General features: G+C 36.3%; 1 protein-coding gene across 1 annotated transcript in view; it reads right to left on the bottom strand.

Annotated features, from left to right (window-relative positions):
- cacna1c (calcium channel, voltage-dependent, L type, alpha 1C subunit) overlaps positions 1–17,314 on the bottom strand; it is a 192,323-nt gene that overhangs the window by 49,463 nt on the left and 125,546 nt on the right. The window contains exons 12-23 of the mRNA XM_028450528.1: positions 13,879–13,905; positions 11,946–12,106; positions 11,021–11,094; positions 10,764–10,915; positions 8,252–8,453; positions 7,323–7,443; positions 7,033–7,147; positions 6,478–6,595; positions 6,327–6,396; positions 3,442–3,574; positions 3,229–3,358; positions 1,689–1,748 (exon numbers count right to left, since the gene is read on the bottom strand). Of these exons, the coding sequence (XP_028306329.1) occupies positions 1,689–1,748; positions 3,229–3,358; positions 3,442–3,574; positions 6,327–6,396; positions 6,478–6,595; positions 7,033–7,147; positions 7,323–7,443; positions 8,252–8,453; positions 10,764–10,915; positions 11,021–11,094; positions 11,946–12,106; positions 13,879–13,905 (1,363 nt within the window). The remainder of the gene's footprint in view (positions 1–1,688; positions 1,749–3,228; positions 3,359–3,441; positions 3,575–6,326; positions 6,397–6,477; positions 6,596–7,032; positions 7,148–7,322; positions 7,444–8,251; positions 8,454–10,763; positions 10,916–11,020; positions 11,095–11,945; positions 12,107–13,878; positions 13,906–17,314) is intronic.

Raw genomic sequence — 17,314 nt, forward strand, 5'->3', positions numbered from 1 at the left:
GTAGATCCATCCATTTAGCTGTGACCTGACTTCAAGGTCAAACCATGGACAGGATCTGATGTCATCATACTTTGGGTTTTCAATTTGTTGTCTTTGAGTCATTCTACCTTGACTCGATGTAGAAAGATAGATCGTTTCTAACATTGGTTTGCGCAGTTTTCTTATAGTCAGATTAGTTTGAACACATGTTGGCATTAAGTTTAGGTGTGTTTGTCTATTACACCTCACACAGACATTTTTTTCTTCTTCTAGAACTGGTTTTTGATCGTTTTTGTTTAGCCAGATTTTTATACTGCATTTTATTTCAACAAGATTGATATTTGAGGAAGTGAAAGTATAGAATACAGTTGATTCGGAATGTGTGTTTTGTTTTAGTTTTAAACAAAGAATATTAATTAAAAAAATGTAAACAATACATTTTTAATCAGTATTTTGTTTTTATCAAACTCATTTTAGTTCAGGGGCCAAATACGGAGCAGTTCGATCACAAGTGTTCCGCAAGAAAACCAAAAATTTCAACATTAATGTGCCCAAATTTGCAATTCCAGTTATTAATTAAACAAAGTATGGAAAGCATCAACAATATCTAAGCAATGACCAATTTTGTATTTCATTTGGGGAGATTTTCTGGAATCATTTATATTTCTTTTTTTTAATAACTCTTTTTATCAGAAGCAGTTTCACAGGTAACAATACAACACTGTGTAATGCAGAAGAAAAGAAGAAGAAAAAAAAGAGAACTTCCTTGTTTTTTGGTTTTTTCCCTCCCTCCCACCCTCCCTTAACACCCCGATGAGAGCAGTTATCAGTGCGTAATTTATAGTTCTGCCAACAAAATTTTACAAGTGAATATTTTGGTAATTTACACAATGTTTCATGTTTTCTCTGTCATTTTCACTTTCTCCTGCGGGCCGAATCGAATGCTCTGAAGGGCCTTATTTGGCCCCCGGGCATTGAGTTTGACACGTGTACTAGGCATTTCAAGGGACCCCATTTAAATTCCAAGCGACCCCACATGGGGTCACGACCCCAAAGTTGAAAAACCCTGTCCTAAAAACTCTGAAATGTTAGTTATTATTTATCCGTCTAGTAGCCTACAGTTAGTAGCCCATTTCTAATACAACTGGATCATAACACAGTAAAGCGGGGCAGTGGTGGCTTAGTGGTTAATGAAGTGGTTACAGCTTGTAACCAGAAGGTTGCAGGTTCAAATCCACTGTGGGCCATCACTGTGGGACCTTGAGCAAGTCCCCTAGACCTAATTGCATCCAGGCACTCTCTTGAAAAAGAGATTATTAATCTCATGAGACTTTCCTGGTTAAATAAAGGTTAAAAGGAATAAATAAGATACTGTGATAATCTCCATTTATTGCAACTATATTAAACCAGCTTTTTCCTTGAAGTTGGTTTCTAGTGGAAGGTTTTGCTGCATCCATAGAGCCCAAACTTTCTATAAATTGGAAAAAAGGCAAAATATTTCCTTTTGCCTTACATTATTAATAGTGGTATTGCTTCTAACCCCTGTTCATATTGTATAAATCAAATTCTTTCATGAATGATTGCAGGAAATGAAAGACCCTACACTGAAGATTTTTTAATTTTAATTTTTAAACTTCCCTTAAGTCCTTATTTAAATATGTTAAAGGCCATACTTTCCTTTGTTAATATGCATGTACATTGGGTGCTACCTTCAGAATAATCTCTATGGTGAAAAGTCCAGTGAAGACGTGATCTGCATAGCCCAGGATCTGAAAACACAACAACAAATAGTATGTATTAGACTTGAATTATTTGTGTTTTTTAAAGAAAAGTATAAAAGTATAAACAATATAAAGATATGAAGAGTTAGATGTTATGTTTTCCAAAATGACAGACTCTCTACATTCCCTCAATCTAAGTTTTACTGCAGATAAATACAACAAATGGTGAATTTCCCCTGGGGTGAGAGATGAACTGATGATGAACTGTACTAGTCTGAAATGACCCCCCAATTTAATAAAATAATACTGCAGAGGTTCAGATCTAAAGATAAAGATATCAACGAAGGCTAAAATAAACCTTATCTTCTATATTCATAAATAATTCATCCAAAGGTTAATTTGGGATGTACTAATAATACTGTAGGTTAAACTAAGAAATAAAAAAAAGTATTAGTTCAAAGAGATTTCTATCAGTTACTGAGAAACAATAAAAGCACACAAAGCACACGCACGCACACACGCGCGCGTGCACACACACACACACACACACACACACACACACACACACACACACACACACACACACACACACATTTAGTCCATCTGAAACCTGTAATTAAAGTAGGGTTACAAAGAACGGGAAAAATATTGAGTAAATAAGTAGGTTTCCACGTTTAAACACAGGAATTTGGAAAATATTCAAAGATGTAAACTTTATATAACAATTATTTATAGGAATTAACCAGAAATCGGGAGTAATTTTAGATAACTGTATCATATCCAAACATAAATATTAGAATTTATTAAAAATTTCAACTAGGGTTGCAAAATTGTGGGAATTTTCCATGGGAAAAAAAAAAAAAAACAGGAAAAAATTTCTAAATTGAAGGTTAAGCCTTAACAGTATATGTTAAAAAAATATATTGCAGAAATTTTTAAAATAACAAAAAATACAGCCATATTTTACTGTAAGGAATAATAAGTTGACTTTTATTTTAAGAAAATATGCAAACTTGTTGCCTTAGAAAACAAATTTATGTCGACTTAGATCATTTACATTTGACAAACGTACAAGCATTTATTTTTTAAAGTAAAGTAAACTTTTGATTCTTTACAGTGTAGATAATTTCAAGTAATAATTCCCATAAAAAGTTTACATTTTTGAATATTCTGCAAATTCCCATGCTTGAGATCTTGTGGAAATTTTACAGAAATTTTCCACTCTTTTGCAACCCAAAAATAAACTGTATTAGAACACTGATAACCAACATAGCAAGAAATAAGTGTTATATCTTAACTGCTAAGAGTTGGTTAAAAATGTCATATTGTTCTTGTGACATTGATAAACTTTAGAAAATTAGAACAAAGCTTGATAACTTTGATTTCTCTGTATACAACGCTATCAGTTTTAATGCGTTTTATTAGAACAAATGTGCATGGGCAGCAAATGATGACCAAAGGCTTTATATAGTAAATTAATACATTCAACATACAACGTGTTCACAATTAGTAGTAGCTGGAGCACTACCTGGTTTCTGAAAGAGTCGTTTTTTACTGGATCTTCTGCTGCGAGGCTGATGCTGCTGAGCAGGATGAAGAAGAGGATGAGGTTGGTGAATATGTTGTGGTTGACAATCTTATGGCACAGAACCCTGAATCTGTGAACCAAAGTGATGGAGAGAGATAAAGTAAGTGAATGATTATCTGTGAAAAGAGCTGATTAGGATGGAGAAGTGCACACTTGTTGGTGTGGCTGAAGACGAAGAAAGCTCGGGCCTCGGGCATGGGAACAGCTTTCTCTTTGAGCTGCATGTCAGAGAGGGGGCGTGGCCTAGGGCCCACGGGCATCTCTGGCTCATCCTCCTCCTCATCTCCTGGAGTGAAGACATTTACAGAAAGTTTAGAACAGGAGTGTCAAACTCATTTTAGTTCAGGGACCAAATACGGAGCAATTTGATTTCAAGAGGGGCAGTATTTTGGCGAGAAAACAAGTAATTTCACCATTATTGTGGCTCTAGTTTGTACTTCTACATATACATTAAATACAAAATATATATATCCAAGCAATAAGGGACAGTAATCAGTGCCAACAGGGTCTTTACTTTACATTTCCAAGATTTTGTGACAATTTTTTATTTCATTAAGGGAAATATTATGTCATCATTTGAGAAAAAAATGTGAGCCCCTGCAATTATTGAGTTGGCAGTGTCTATCTGTACGATTGCCGTATCAATATCCCCTCATTGGCCAATTTAGGTCACGTGATAGGTCAGTCATTGGACAGTTCAGGTCGCGTGACTAAGAATAAACCTTAACGTAAACCTAACTCTCACAATAAAAAATGTTGCGATATTGGGTTATAACCCAACCCTAACCCGAACCCTAAAACTAAACCTAAAACGCTACGTGCGTGTACTTCGGTAAACGTACCAATAGCACCGGGGGTTGTCCGTACAGCAACCATACTTTCTATTGAGTTTCATTTACACAATGATTCATGTTTTCTCTGTGATTTAGATTTTCTCCTGCAGCCCGAATTGGATGCTCCAAAGGGCCAAATATGGACGTGTTTTAGGACAATATAAACACCAACATGTTGCACCGTAAGCACCTTAAATCCATCTAATCAAATATACAGTTATTTTCAGGACATAATACTTGTAAAACTCATGTTATGACATGTTTTAGGTCAATAATAAAGGAAAACTTTTTAAATAATGTCATAACTCTTTGAAGTGAAAGTAGAAACTTATTTTGATCATGACTTTAATCAATTTTAAACCATTTCTTTTTTTTCCATGATTGCTTTTTAAAGGTGTAGTTTTCACACAGTGTGTTTAATATTTCTAAATATTGTATGTCTGATAAGTTAACCTGTATTTTGTAGCTTAATAATTACAAAAAGTTAAAAGATTAGCTACTGACAGCTCCAGCTTTAAAACAAACCCACTCAAAGTGTGTTTGTTATTGGTTTAATGCGCTTTGCACTAGTTACACCTTCACATACACAACTCAAATAGAGGTTTGTATGGTTGGATCAGTCACTTTATAATGACTGAATGAAGAAAACAATATTTTTACCGGCCTTTATTTATTTGTGTTTATTTGTTTGTTTGTTAGCAGGATTACATCAAAAGTACTTTATGGATTTTGACACTTTTTACCCAAAGATAGACCTCATTCCATGGAAGATTCCATACACTTTGGAGGGGAACCAGATCAATATACTGATTCTGGATCAGTTTAAAAAATATTTCATATCATTAGCAAGATTTAAAACCATTCACATCTTGGTTCGTAATTGACCGATCTCTATTAAATGTGACGCAGTTATGTCAATTACTCAAACCAAGTTTAATCTGGATCAAATACGGATTGCGTATTTCATCGCAATTTTTCGAAAAAATGTGAGTGCCCATTAGGGATGTAACGATTCACTCAACACCCGATACGATTCGATTCACGATACTGGGTTCCGATACGATTCTCCTCATCATTTATTTTACAAAATGGGACTGTAAACAAATGATGATTGAAAAATATTCCTTTATTTTTTAATTAGAAAATACTGTACTATTTTATTTTTATTTTTCATTGTCAAAAGAATCCCTTGATAAACTATTCGAAACAATGCAAATTAACTAAAAATAAATCTTGAAGGAAATAAATAAAGGAATAATACAAATGAAGAAGAAGCCTATTAATTTAAATTCTGGTTCTATAGTAAACAATGCAAAACTGCATAATAGTTTTTTTTCTTTATAAAAGTGCAACTGAAAATGTATTTTGTGTCTTAACAATTGGGCTTTAAAAAAAAAAACAGTGCACTGTATTTACGTCAGATATTTGTTTGGACCAGCAGAGGGCGCTGGTAACTCAGTGGTCGGTTGGCATGCAGCTACTCTGTGCAGTGAAGAAAAGATGATATGCTAGCAGACAGAGCTAATAAAAAAACGTGATTTTTTACAGATATTCACGTAATATTACAGATATTCTTTCGGTGCTAAAGGGGTAAGGAATCATTTATGAACATGTTTAAGAGTAGAAGGTGGCCAGAAAGAAAGTAGTAGCAGATTCCGCCCGCTGCCAACACTTCTGGATACCTCTGCTGTTTAAAAAAAGCACTGCGATTAAATTTTCAGAAAATCGATATGAACCGTGATACCTAAGAATCAATTTTTAACTGCCATACGATTAATCGTTACATCCCTAGTGCCCATACATTCGGACCTATTGTATTATTATCAACCCTCGGTACTATTGGTACGTTTACCAAAGAACACGTACGTAGTGTCTTAGGGTTAGGTTTTAACCCAATATCGCAACACTTTTTAGGGTTAGAGTTAGGGTTAGGTTTATGTTTAGGTTTAGGCTTAGTCATGTGACCTAAACTGGCCAATGAGGGGCGCTGCGTACGGATAGAATGTCGGTATATTGATACGATAACCGCACGGATAGCCACTGCCTATTATTCATGAGGATATACATTTCTCACAAGCCATTAAAGTGTTAATGATCATGGTACCATGACTGGTATAACAGCAAATATCTGACAACGCCGAGATTTGACTAATGGCGGATGTTTGTGCTCTTGTTCCTCAATGCATTAGGATAACTTTGTGTTACCTATGTAATCGTTTGCAGGATATGGATTCTTCTCTTTGGTCTCATCACCACAGCAGTCATCCATGTTGATCTACAAAATAAAAAGCAATCATAATAACTCACCCTTTCAATGTAAAAACAACCTTCTCTTTATGCGTTGAAGAGTTTCTACCTTTGTTGCGATGTTGGTTTCTCCATCAGATGTTATGGACTTCAGCTCTATCTTCTCCTTTTTCTCCTCTTTCAGAGGTGGCTTTTCATTTTCATGGCGCTTCTCTGGAGTGGCGAGTCTGGCAGATGAAATGTAACACATCTTTAACATCATCAGTAATAAAAACTGGGGCTAAATTACACATTTACCTTTCACATCAATACATGTTAAAGACACCAGGATTTGTCTCACTGATGGGAATATTAGTCGAGCTATGAACTCATATCATTGATGCTGACAAATCAGATTTTGCCACAAGAAGCTAAAAATACCCCGAAAAATTGATTTTGAGAAAAGGCCAAAACGGAAAATGTCAGCTTGTCCCTTAAAAGAAAAAAATAATATGCTTACATTCCACTTGTTAAGCAATCGTGCGGGTCTGATTTCAAGGTTTTAGTATCAGCATCCTGAAATAAATTGGTGTATCAATGACTTTTTGCGATGTTGTAATAAAAACGCCCTCCGGGTGTTGTTGAGATTTGTCCTCATGTCTCCGGTTCCCAATTTCTGTGTTACCTGGCAAGTTTCTTCCTCTCCTTTTCTTCCTCTTCCTCCTTCTGTGCTGATGTCAGGCTTTCTGCATCTGCCAGGTTGTCTACAGCGATGGCCAAGAAGACATTCAGGAGGATATCTGATCAGACGAGTGATGTTAAGGATCAGATCAAGGTGAAAAAAAAATCTAGTTTGCTAATGTGAAAGACATCAAATATTCTAGTGCTTGTGTAACAATTTAAATTTAATTTATTACAAAATAAAAATGTTTTTTTTTTGGCAGTGCTGGCTGGTAGTAACTTGGTTAAGGATACAGTTTCCGCAGATGAAAAGGATGATGAAGTAGATGCAGACCAGCATGCCAGGAAAAGAAGGACCTCCGTAGGCCATGATGCCATCATACATCACAGAGTTCCAATCTTCTCCTGTTAGGATCTGTGAAGACAGGATGCTCATGAGTTTATAGTTTAATCTGCATTAAATACTGTTAAAAAATAATAATAATAATGCATTGGATCTTATATTGTGCTTTATCATAAACACTCAAAGCACTTTACAGAATTGAAAAGTGTTTATTATTATTGTTTAGAAACTGTCATTCAACAGTTAAAAATCATATTACACACACGTATATATGTATAAAACTCAAAACCCATCTCTACTAATCTGCATATTCTCTGCAATTCATTGTTTCATCTCATTCCATAATGTCTCATTGCACTTTTTTCTTTTCTTGTTTTTTTTTGTATTATTCTGTTTTATAATGTATTGCACTGTTTTTATTATTTAGATTGTATTGCAAAGAAATGGGCTGAAAGGTAACTTTAAATAAAACAAATTAATATTATTATTTGTTAATTTATTTATTTCATTTATATATTTTTTCCACCTTGTCTGCACCTGCTGTCAAAGGTCAAGGCTTCATGTCGTGCAATTTTTTTTAATGACAGCTATGCATGTTTTATTATTGCAATGAAATTAACACATTTATTTTATTGCATAATTGTGACAGTGTTACACCTTTGTGAGGGGGAAAGGAACAAAGGCGAGGGAGTTAGGGTGGGACAATGGAAGGAGTGGGGAGAGTCAGCCGACTCAACTGCTAATATTACATTCAATTCAATCTAGAATCATACATTATAAACATTTCTGGAGCAAAATTTAAGGATCACTTTTTAAAAGACAAAAGTGGATTTTTTTTTTTTTTTAACTTCAAACTGCAAACAGAGGCAGGAGTCCATACCTGAAACACTGTTAGCAGGGACTGGGGGAAGTTGTCAAAGGTGCTGCGTCGGGTCTCGTCAAAGTTGAATTTGCCCCCAAAGAGCTGCATGCCCAGAAGGGAGAAGATGATGATGAAGAGGAAGAGCAGGAGCAGCAGGGAAGCGATAGAGCGAACTGAGTTGAGCAGAGATGCCACGAGGTTGGACAGAGAATTCCAGTATCTGTGGGAGAGAAGTTGATATTATTTTAAAAAAACAAACAAACATACAAAAAGAATCATGTCACAAAATGCTCAGATCAGCTTCACTTGTTTTGAAAAGGGGATGTTTGATTGAGTATGACTAGTGTGCCCAATGTGCATACTTCAAAAATGTCCTGATATAGTGTAAATCCTGGTATTTCCTGCGCACTTAATCTTTTCATACTATCTAATGCAGGGGTCACCAACCTTTCTGAAACTCTGAGCTACTTCATAGGTCATTACACTGGCTCCCAGTCAGCCTCAGAATAGACTTTAAAGTTCTGCTGCTGGAGTATAAATCTGTGAATGGGTTTGGTCCAGAATACATCAGTGAGATGTTAGTCAGGTATGAACCCAACAGGTCTCTCAGATCTATGGACACAGGTCAGATAGTGGAGCCCAGAGTTCACAGTAAACATGGTGATGCTGCTTTTAGTTGTTATGTTGCAAAGAAGTGGAACAAACTGCCAACAGAGCTGAAGTCAGCATCCAATGTGAACATTTTTAAATCAAAGTTAAAGGCACTTTTTTTCTCTACTGCATATGATTGAGAGAGAGATTTTTGGTCATGTTGTTGATGTAATGTGTTTGTTGATGATTTGAATTGATCTTACTGATGATTTTAAATGTTCTTATTGATTTTAAACAATTGAATGTTTTATCATGTAAAGCACACTGAGTTGCAAATGTATTTGTATAGCGCATTTCATACGCTATACAAATAAATTTGCCTTGCCTTGCCTTGCCTATAGTCTGAAGGGCTACCAGTTTGAAAATAGTTTTTTATACACTAAGGGCTCTATTCTCCCATGCGCGTAAAAAGCCACGCACCGGCGCTGTTTTTAGCTGTGCGCTATTCTCATCCCGTTACGCACTGTGGGTAGAGCAGCCCTGAAATGTGGGTGTTTCCATTCAAATCTGCCCTTGCACGCATTCTCCGGTGTGCGTAAGTCCTTTTCCTCTTACGCGCTTCTAACCCTGGAATAAGTGCAGCGCCCCGATAAGGTGAAACATTATATTGCACTAGAAATATGGACTTAGTTACATTTAAAGCCACACGGACTCGCAGCAGCAGCTGTGATCACTCAGCTGCTGCTGCACGAATAATTAAAACTCTGACAGACGCAGACTTCTGTCCACGTTGGTCACAGTGATTCAACTATTTTCATACTATGTCCAACGTAAAGTCACAGTTTGATCCACTACAGAGTGAAACAAACTGTCATATGCAATGAGGATGGACCACAAACTGTTCCCACACATATTTTAATGAGGCTCAGCTCAGGTCACTTTAAACAATTTACGGTATATTTAAAACTGCGTATTATAGAAAACCATCATGTTCCTAGCTACTCACAAATAACTTTTGACTAATCGTGTAACATGGAACATTTGTAAAATGTAACAATTATCATATTTTATGAAAATCCACCTTGCGTTTTTAAAAGTATGTTTTATATACTGTATGACCATTGACCATTGAACAAATTTGCAGCGCTTAAACACATTTGTCACAATGTTTCAGTGAAAATAAACATTTAAAGATGGTTAATTAAATGCTAAAACGTTACCACGTGCAGCAGTATTTAACTCCATTGAGTACTTTGCGAGTTTGAATCCTAGAAAGTAAATGCAATACAATTTTGGAGCTCATTGGTGAGGGTACCTCACATGGTCCATGCAGGCTACCTGGTGCCCGCAGAAACTAAAAACTATGCAAATGTGTAAAACTATCCAAATGTGCGGAATAAATAAAGAAGATACATTGTTATCACCGTCATAGTATGGTGCACCAGTTGTAAAGTTGCGCATACTAAAATAAACAGCAACCTTTAACAACAAACCAAGTTTTTTATGTTACTTTTGACCAGATTTACAGCAATATTTGTAAAATTTGTGATGTTTTTTTTTCTTGTAATAATGTCAATCTAAATGTTAAATCTAAATCTACAAGTTAAATGTTAAACCTACGTAAATGTCATGGCTGAAACTAAAAATGTAGCTAATATTGCAAATTCACCGTTTAGATTTAGCATTTAACATTTAGATTTAGATTTAACATTTACATTTAACTTTTGGATTTAGATTTAATGTAACGTTTAGATCGAGCATTTATATTTAGATTTAACATTCATATTTATATTTGCATTATATTTTCAAGAGAAAAAAAAAATGGTAACCCCTGATCTAATGTGAACGCACTACATAATAATTCTGACCTCAGATTAGGATGAGTAGTACGTTAGTATGCCATTTCAAACACAGCCAACCACTGTTAAAACCAACAAACCTGGTTATTTTGAAGATTCTAAGCAGGCGCACACATCGTAAAACAGAAATTCCAAGAGGGGACATGATCTTCGTTTCCACCAAGATGGTCTCAAGAATTCCTCCGCACACAACAAAGCTGTCGAATCGATTGAAGAGTGACACAAAGTACGCCTGTGGAGGGGAAGTGCAGAGGATGAATGTCACCTTACAATTGTGGGTTCACCAGCCCTTCCTGCATTTCAATGAAGCCATTTTACACATCATTTATTTCCCTACCTGTAGACCCAGGCTGTACATCTTCAGGAGCATTTCACCAGTGAAAAGAGCGAGCAAAACCTTATTGGCTATATCTGCAGAGAAATGAGTTTTTATTGTTGTTGTGCAAATGTGTAGAAAAAATAAAGAAGATACATCACTGTATCACTGTCATAATATGGGGCACCGGTTGTAAAGTTACGCATGCTAAAATAAACAGCAACTTTTTTGCAACATTTAACAACAAAACCACGCTTTTTATGTTACTTTTGACCAGATTTACAACAATATTTGTGAAATTTGTTTTTTTTTCTCGTAGAAATACGTCAATGTTAAATCTAAATGTTACAATTAAATCTTAATGGTGAATCTACATGTTACAATTAAATCTTAATGGTGAATCTACATGTTACAATTAAATCTTAATGGTGACTCTAATTGCTAAATGTTAAATCTAAATGTTAGATCTATGTTAAATTTTAAATCAAAATGTTAAATCTAAATCAACAAGTTAAATGTTAAACCTACATAAATGTCAGGGGTGAAACTAAAAATTTAGCTAATACGCAAATTCACCGTTTAGATTTAGTATTTAACATTTAGGTTTGGATTTAACATTTACATTTAACTTTTGGATTTCGATTTAACATTTACATTTAACATTTGGATTTAGATTTAATTTAATATTTAGATCTAACATTTAGCATTTAGATTTAGATTTAACATTCATATTTATAAATACATTATATTTTTACGAGAAAAAATATCACGTTTCACAAATATTGCTGTAAATCTGGTCAAAAGTAACATAACAAAAATTCACATACGTTTTGTAAAAGTGGTTTGTTGTTAAATGTTGCAAAAAAAAGTTGCTGTTTATTTTAGTATGCACAACTTTACAATCTGCGCCCCATATCAGAGGCTCTCCTTCAAGGAGAGTAAATACCTTGTATGTCGGTTAGCCACTGCGGCTGCTGGTGATGTTCAGAGGCGATGGTCAGAGTGTTGAGGAAAACCAGAAAGATGACCAGCCAATAGAAAACCTGGGACTTGACTGCTGCCCGACACTTTCTTCTACACAGCCTGTTCCACCTCCGAGAGTATCGACTGAGAGAGAAGCACATATTAAGAGATTGAAAGGTGAAGAAAGGTGGTGTTTAGATTGAGTGGAGAGGTAGAAGGGAAGCGCTGCATATAGAGAATAAGTGGAGAGATAAACGAAACGAGAATACAAAGGCAGGGGTTGAAAATCGAAGAGCCAGAGTAGAGAGTTAAGAGTACGAGAAGGTGAAAGAGTTCAGTGGACAAGATAAATGAATGATGAAGTGAATAGAAGTGAAATAACAAACAGCAGAAGAAAAGGAAAAGGAAGATGACCTGTTTGTCTTTTGATAGAATAGTAACATGAGGCCCTCCCCCCTCAACCAGAAGGGTGGCAGGTATATTAAAGCTGAGCTGTGGAAGGCATCATCCATTTTACAGGTTATACAACCAAACAAAACACTGATAGGCAGAACAAATATCTAACATCTGTTCATTATAAGAAACACAAATATGTGGGGTGGGCTCCCCGGGGCCTCCTGGAGATACTGTGCGGTGTGAACACTCGTGCTAGGTACCTATTTTCTTGTTTTCTTGTGTGGGTTTTTGAAATGCTGCAATGCCGACATGTGCAACATTGGGGAGGAAGGCTGACGGTGCGAGGCGCTACGTTAGATGGACGTACGGAGGTGCGGCTTGTATTGTCTAGCCTGGCGGGTCTGCATCGGGCTTGGTTTGCCAGATGCGTTGTCGGCGTGTTTTATCCTTATGGGGGCCATTTCTTATCACACGCAGACTGGTGTGGGGCGTTGCCCTGGCACTTGCGAGACCTGGCAGGTGGTGGATTTTTGGTCACTCTCATATTTCCTAAATATTTGTTTTAAAGTTCCTCCTTGTGCTATAATTAAGTTTAACCAGTTCAAATGAGAATTTCCTTTAAAACGTATACACTGTAAACACAGTGATCTAAAATAAAAACAGCATTTTAAAGACCAACTGTATTACACTGGACATGTTTGTGCAATTTTAAGTGAACATCAGATACTCCTTAACAACCTGTCAACTCAACGTCTTCACTTTGAGTGAGCGAAAGATGATTTCGAATCACAGCGGCTTCTGTTGATGATGCTCACACTGAGCGACACAGGAGAGACGATACACAGCACAACATAAGCAGACATGCATCCCTGAAAGGTTTGTCAATTAAAGTATGTGATTGTGGTACATGTCGTCTATTAGTAGTCCCCCATTTATAACAATCTATATTATACTTGTTTTCAGATTGACATGTTATTTCCCTTCATTAGTTCCACTTAGCCTCTAATAACAACAGGCTTTAACACATTTATTTTTAACTATTGCCAAGTTTCATTTCATGTTCAAATCTTTGGTAAACATGAACCCAGATATTGTCTATTTTGGTTTCACTGACATCTATTATGTCATCTTCTATACCCCCACTATCACCTACAGCAGTGGTCTGCAACTATATCTGCTTGTGGGGTTTTTTATTTTCACACATAAAGATATTCCTCATACATATGGAACAGTTTTGAAAATTAAGTTTATATTACTGATAAAAGCACATTTAGTCTTTGTATATTATGCATAGTTTTAGTTTATTAGTGCATATAAATCCTAAGTCAAATGTAACCACTTGACAGTTGTTGTATTCAAAGTTTTTAAACAATTTGTCTAATGTCTACGTATTTAAATTGTCTATTTGAGTTCCCAGTTCACCATTTGTCCACAGAGACACAAAGACCACACGATTAAGACAGCAGTAGAGACATCGGAGCAGGTGAGGTCACAGACTATGATAAACAACGAGTACTAACCTGAACTTGGATTTGGAGATCCTAATTCTGGAACACAGAGAACAGAATGGATTATACATACACACAAAAGACACATAAAGACAGGTACACGTGAAAGGGGTGATTTGAGAGGGATAGAGACCAAACGCTTCCCTCAATCTCACAAATGCATTGGCAACACGTTTGTTGACCAATTGCATTTTTATATTGATTTTATATTTTTGACCAAATTTGGGCATATTTGTCTGATTTTTATTGACACAAATCACCCTCATGTCAACGGAGATACAGTGGCATCCAGTCAAAAGTGAACGTGTTCACACACATTTTTATAATCGGATGTACAATTCTAAAAATGTTAGGAAAGTCTGTTGATTGTTCACCACTGTAACATTAAAAGGCACATAACACTGAACTGAGGACGAGAAAAATTGGAAGACGCTTCTTCAAAGTGAGCTGGCTTTTTATTCTCAACCTATGCTGTCAATAGCTGATCAGAGTTTAATGCTATTTCATTATTGCAACTTTGACTTGTTGATGGTTTTGGTAGAGAGCAGGGCGACGACTGACTGGATGCTAATCAAAGTTGACGCAGAGCCTCTCCTAAAATGTCTCCCGCGATTACAAGAGCAATGTGTACCAAAGCAGCTAAATATCCCAAAGTCTGGTGTTCAAGTGATGCGAAAAAGAAGTGACAAACCCTACAAACCATCTGATGGCTGCTTTTCACTGAAATAAGACCAACAGGTCAGACTAAGGCTGTGTTTGAAATGGCACTATGCACTACAAACTCAATGACTATATACTGTCTACTATGGGTGTGTATTGCCTGGCATCAGGCGATACGATTTGTATCCCAATACATAGGTCACGATACGATCCGATATATCCCGATATTTAAGTATCAGGCAATTATTGCGATTTTTTTTTTTTTTTTACATATATGACTTAAGAAACAACTGATCTGTAAATGTGTACACCTTCATGAGAACATTATGGATGAAATATTTTTTATTGGCATATTTTACACTCAAAACATTGGCTTTAACAGCCATGTGCCAACAACTTAAAATAAAAAATAACTTACAGTCTGCCTGTGGCTGCAGAAAGTTAGTTTCTTTTTTAGATTTTTTTTGAAAAAACACAAGCTGGTCAAAGTGCCCAGGTTTCAGTGCACTTCTTTGTGAAGTTACAATGTAAGATAAATAAATAAATCAATAGGAATGCATTTTGAATCGATCCGAGAATCGCGCGATGTATATTGCGATATTGCGAATCAATTTTTCTTCAACACCCCTACTATCTACTATATACAATAAGAATGGTTAGGAGGATTAGGATGATGACCCACTGAAGTATTCTTCCAAGTTTCCCAAGATGCATTTCAAACCTGCAATGGCAAAAATCTGAAGCACACTGAGGCTAAATACTGTATCTACTTTGATTCGACACCTTTTAAAGTTCTGAAAACATTTTAAGCGAGACAGTGACCAAGTAGAATATCAACATGTGGTCATTTGATCCATAAAACTCACAGAAACACATTTCATGGCGACCCACCATTATGCTACTGACAAAACTTCTGGTTTACTTCAAAACAAGAGCCCTATTTACAAAAGTGTTAAAAAATGAATGGAAGACAAGAAGAGATGCTTTTGTTTTGAAAAGGGGATGTGTGACTTTTAGCTTGAAACTAGTCCCAGGACGATTTTTCATTTTGCTCGCAATACATCCTGGGGCGGTTGAGTAAGACTTGTGTGCCCACTACGTTAGTGAGCGATTCAGAACACAGCCATAATGTAGGCCTCATAGATCAATTAATCAAATGTATTTCTTCCACAAAGCGGAATCATTTATTCAGAAACAATTATCAAAGGTTGAAATTGCTGCTCGTAAGCACGTTTTTGACTTCATCACAAACATTGGGTTTGTTGTCGAAATTGTCATGAGACTTGAACTTTGGAAAAAAATGTGTGCATTGCATTGTGGGATTGGGAATTCCATGCAAAAATGGCACCAAGGAAAAGTTTCATGACAGATTTGGCCAGGATAGCCTAAATCTGTGCTGACACAGCGGAAGGAGAATCTATTGTTTTTCCCGGTTTTGCCGCAACTTATATAAAAAAGGCCTCATGTTATCACGCTTATACTTAAGATTTAGCACAATCTAGCCTTTATAAAGTTCACAATGCATCATGGGGCGGTTGAGTTTGACTAGTGTGGCCACTGTGCATACTTCAAAAAATTCCCGATATACAACTGCCTTTGTTGTTTCATGTACATATATGGCTATTACTCTTTCCATACTATCTAAAGTGAAAGCACTACATACTCATTTTGACGTCAGACTTAGTATAGTATGAGTAGTAAATTTGTATGCTATTTCGAACACTTTCTCGAAAACCACTGGGTTTTAAAATCACAGGTTTTTCCTTTTTAATAGTTAAACATAAATGACATTTGATTTTTACTGTGATCAACTCTTATTTTGAAATGCTTTACAACACAATAACAACTCAGGTTACTTTCGGTGATGGTTTCTCTTGCCTTTTGTTAAGTGAACCAATCGTTTGTTTTGAGTGGTGTCATTCTGACACGATACAAAGAAACACAAAACACAAAGAAAGACAAAATAACAGATGGAGTGAGTACACATAAACACCAGTGCATCAACGCTGTGTAGCTTCTGGCTTCACTGTCCTCCTGGTCAACAGGGCTGGCCACTCAATTTCAACAAGTTGGAGTTGCACTTTGTGCGTGTACGTGTCTGTACTTTGTTCTGCTGTGTTCCCAGTGTCAAACAGTTTTTGTACGTAGGCGTGTTTGCTTGTGTGCACTGAAGGAGGCCTGCCGGGGTCACGGCTCCGACGTGCCCTTGTGTCTCGGAAAGAAAGCGATGCACTTGTTTGAATAATGTAAAAAAAAAGAAGAAGAAGAAAGCAGTGAGGAGAGTGAGTGAGTCAGCTGTTTGTGAGCTCCCACAGGGGAGGGAGAGCTCATCACAGGTAAACGCACAGCGGGTTGAATGATAGAGAGAGATTGGATAACTATTGAACACAAAAAAATGTAGATTACCTTCTTTGATATGGTGTAGAATCATTAAACACGAGAAGTGATGTTAAACAGTCCTTTGTGCCAAAATATGGTAATAACATGAGGTTAACCATTTGAGAGTGGCATGGGAGCTGTGTCTCAGATATGGGAAGTATGTAAATTTGGGATGCATCATCAGCAGTTTTCCTTTAAATCAGTGGGTGTTTTGACCTTCTAAACACTAGACACCCTCATCAAAGGTGGCCAGCTACAGGGTACTCAAGCCTGAGCTTGGGTCCCATGTCAGTGCCTGATCCTTTCAACGCATGTGCAAAACGCGCATGTTTTACAGCAGTTTGTGTACAATTTAAAAAGTTGAAACCCTGCTATTTAAAAATAATTAGTTTGTGCATTCTCAACCTGC

The sequence above is a fragment of the Gouania willdenowi genome, chromosome 6 (genome assembly GCF_900634775.1).
Source record: "Gouania willdenowi chromosome 6, fGouWil2.1, whole genome shotgun sequence".
NCBI classification, from domain to species: Eukaryota; Metazoa; Chordata; class Actinopteri; order Blenniiformes; family Gobiesocidae; genus Gouania; species Gouania willdenowi.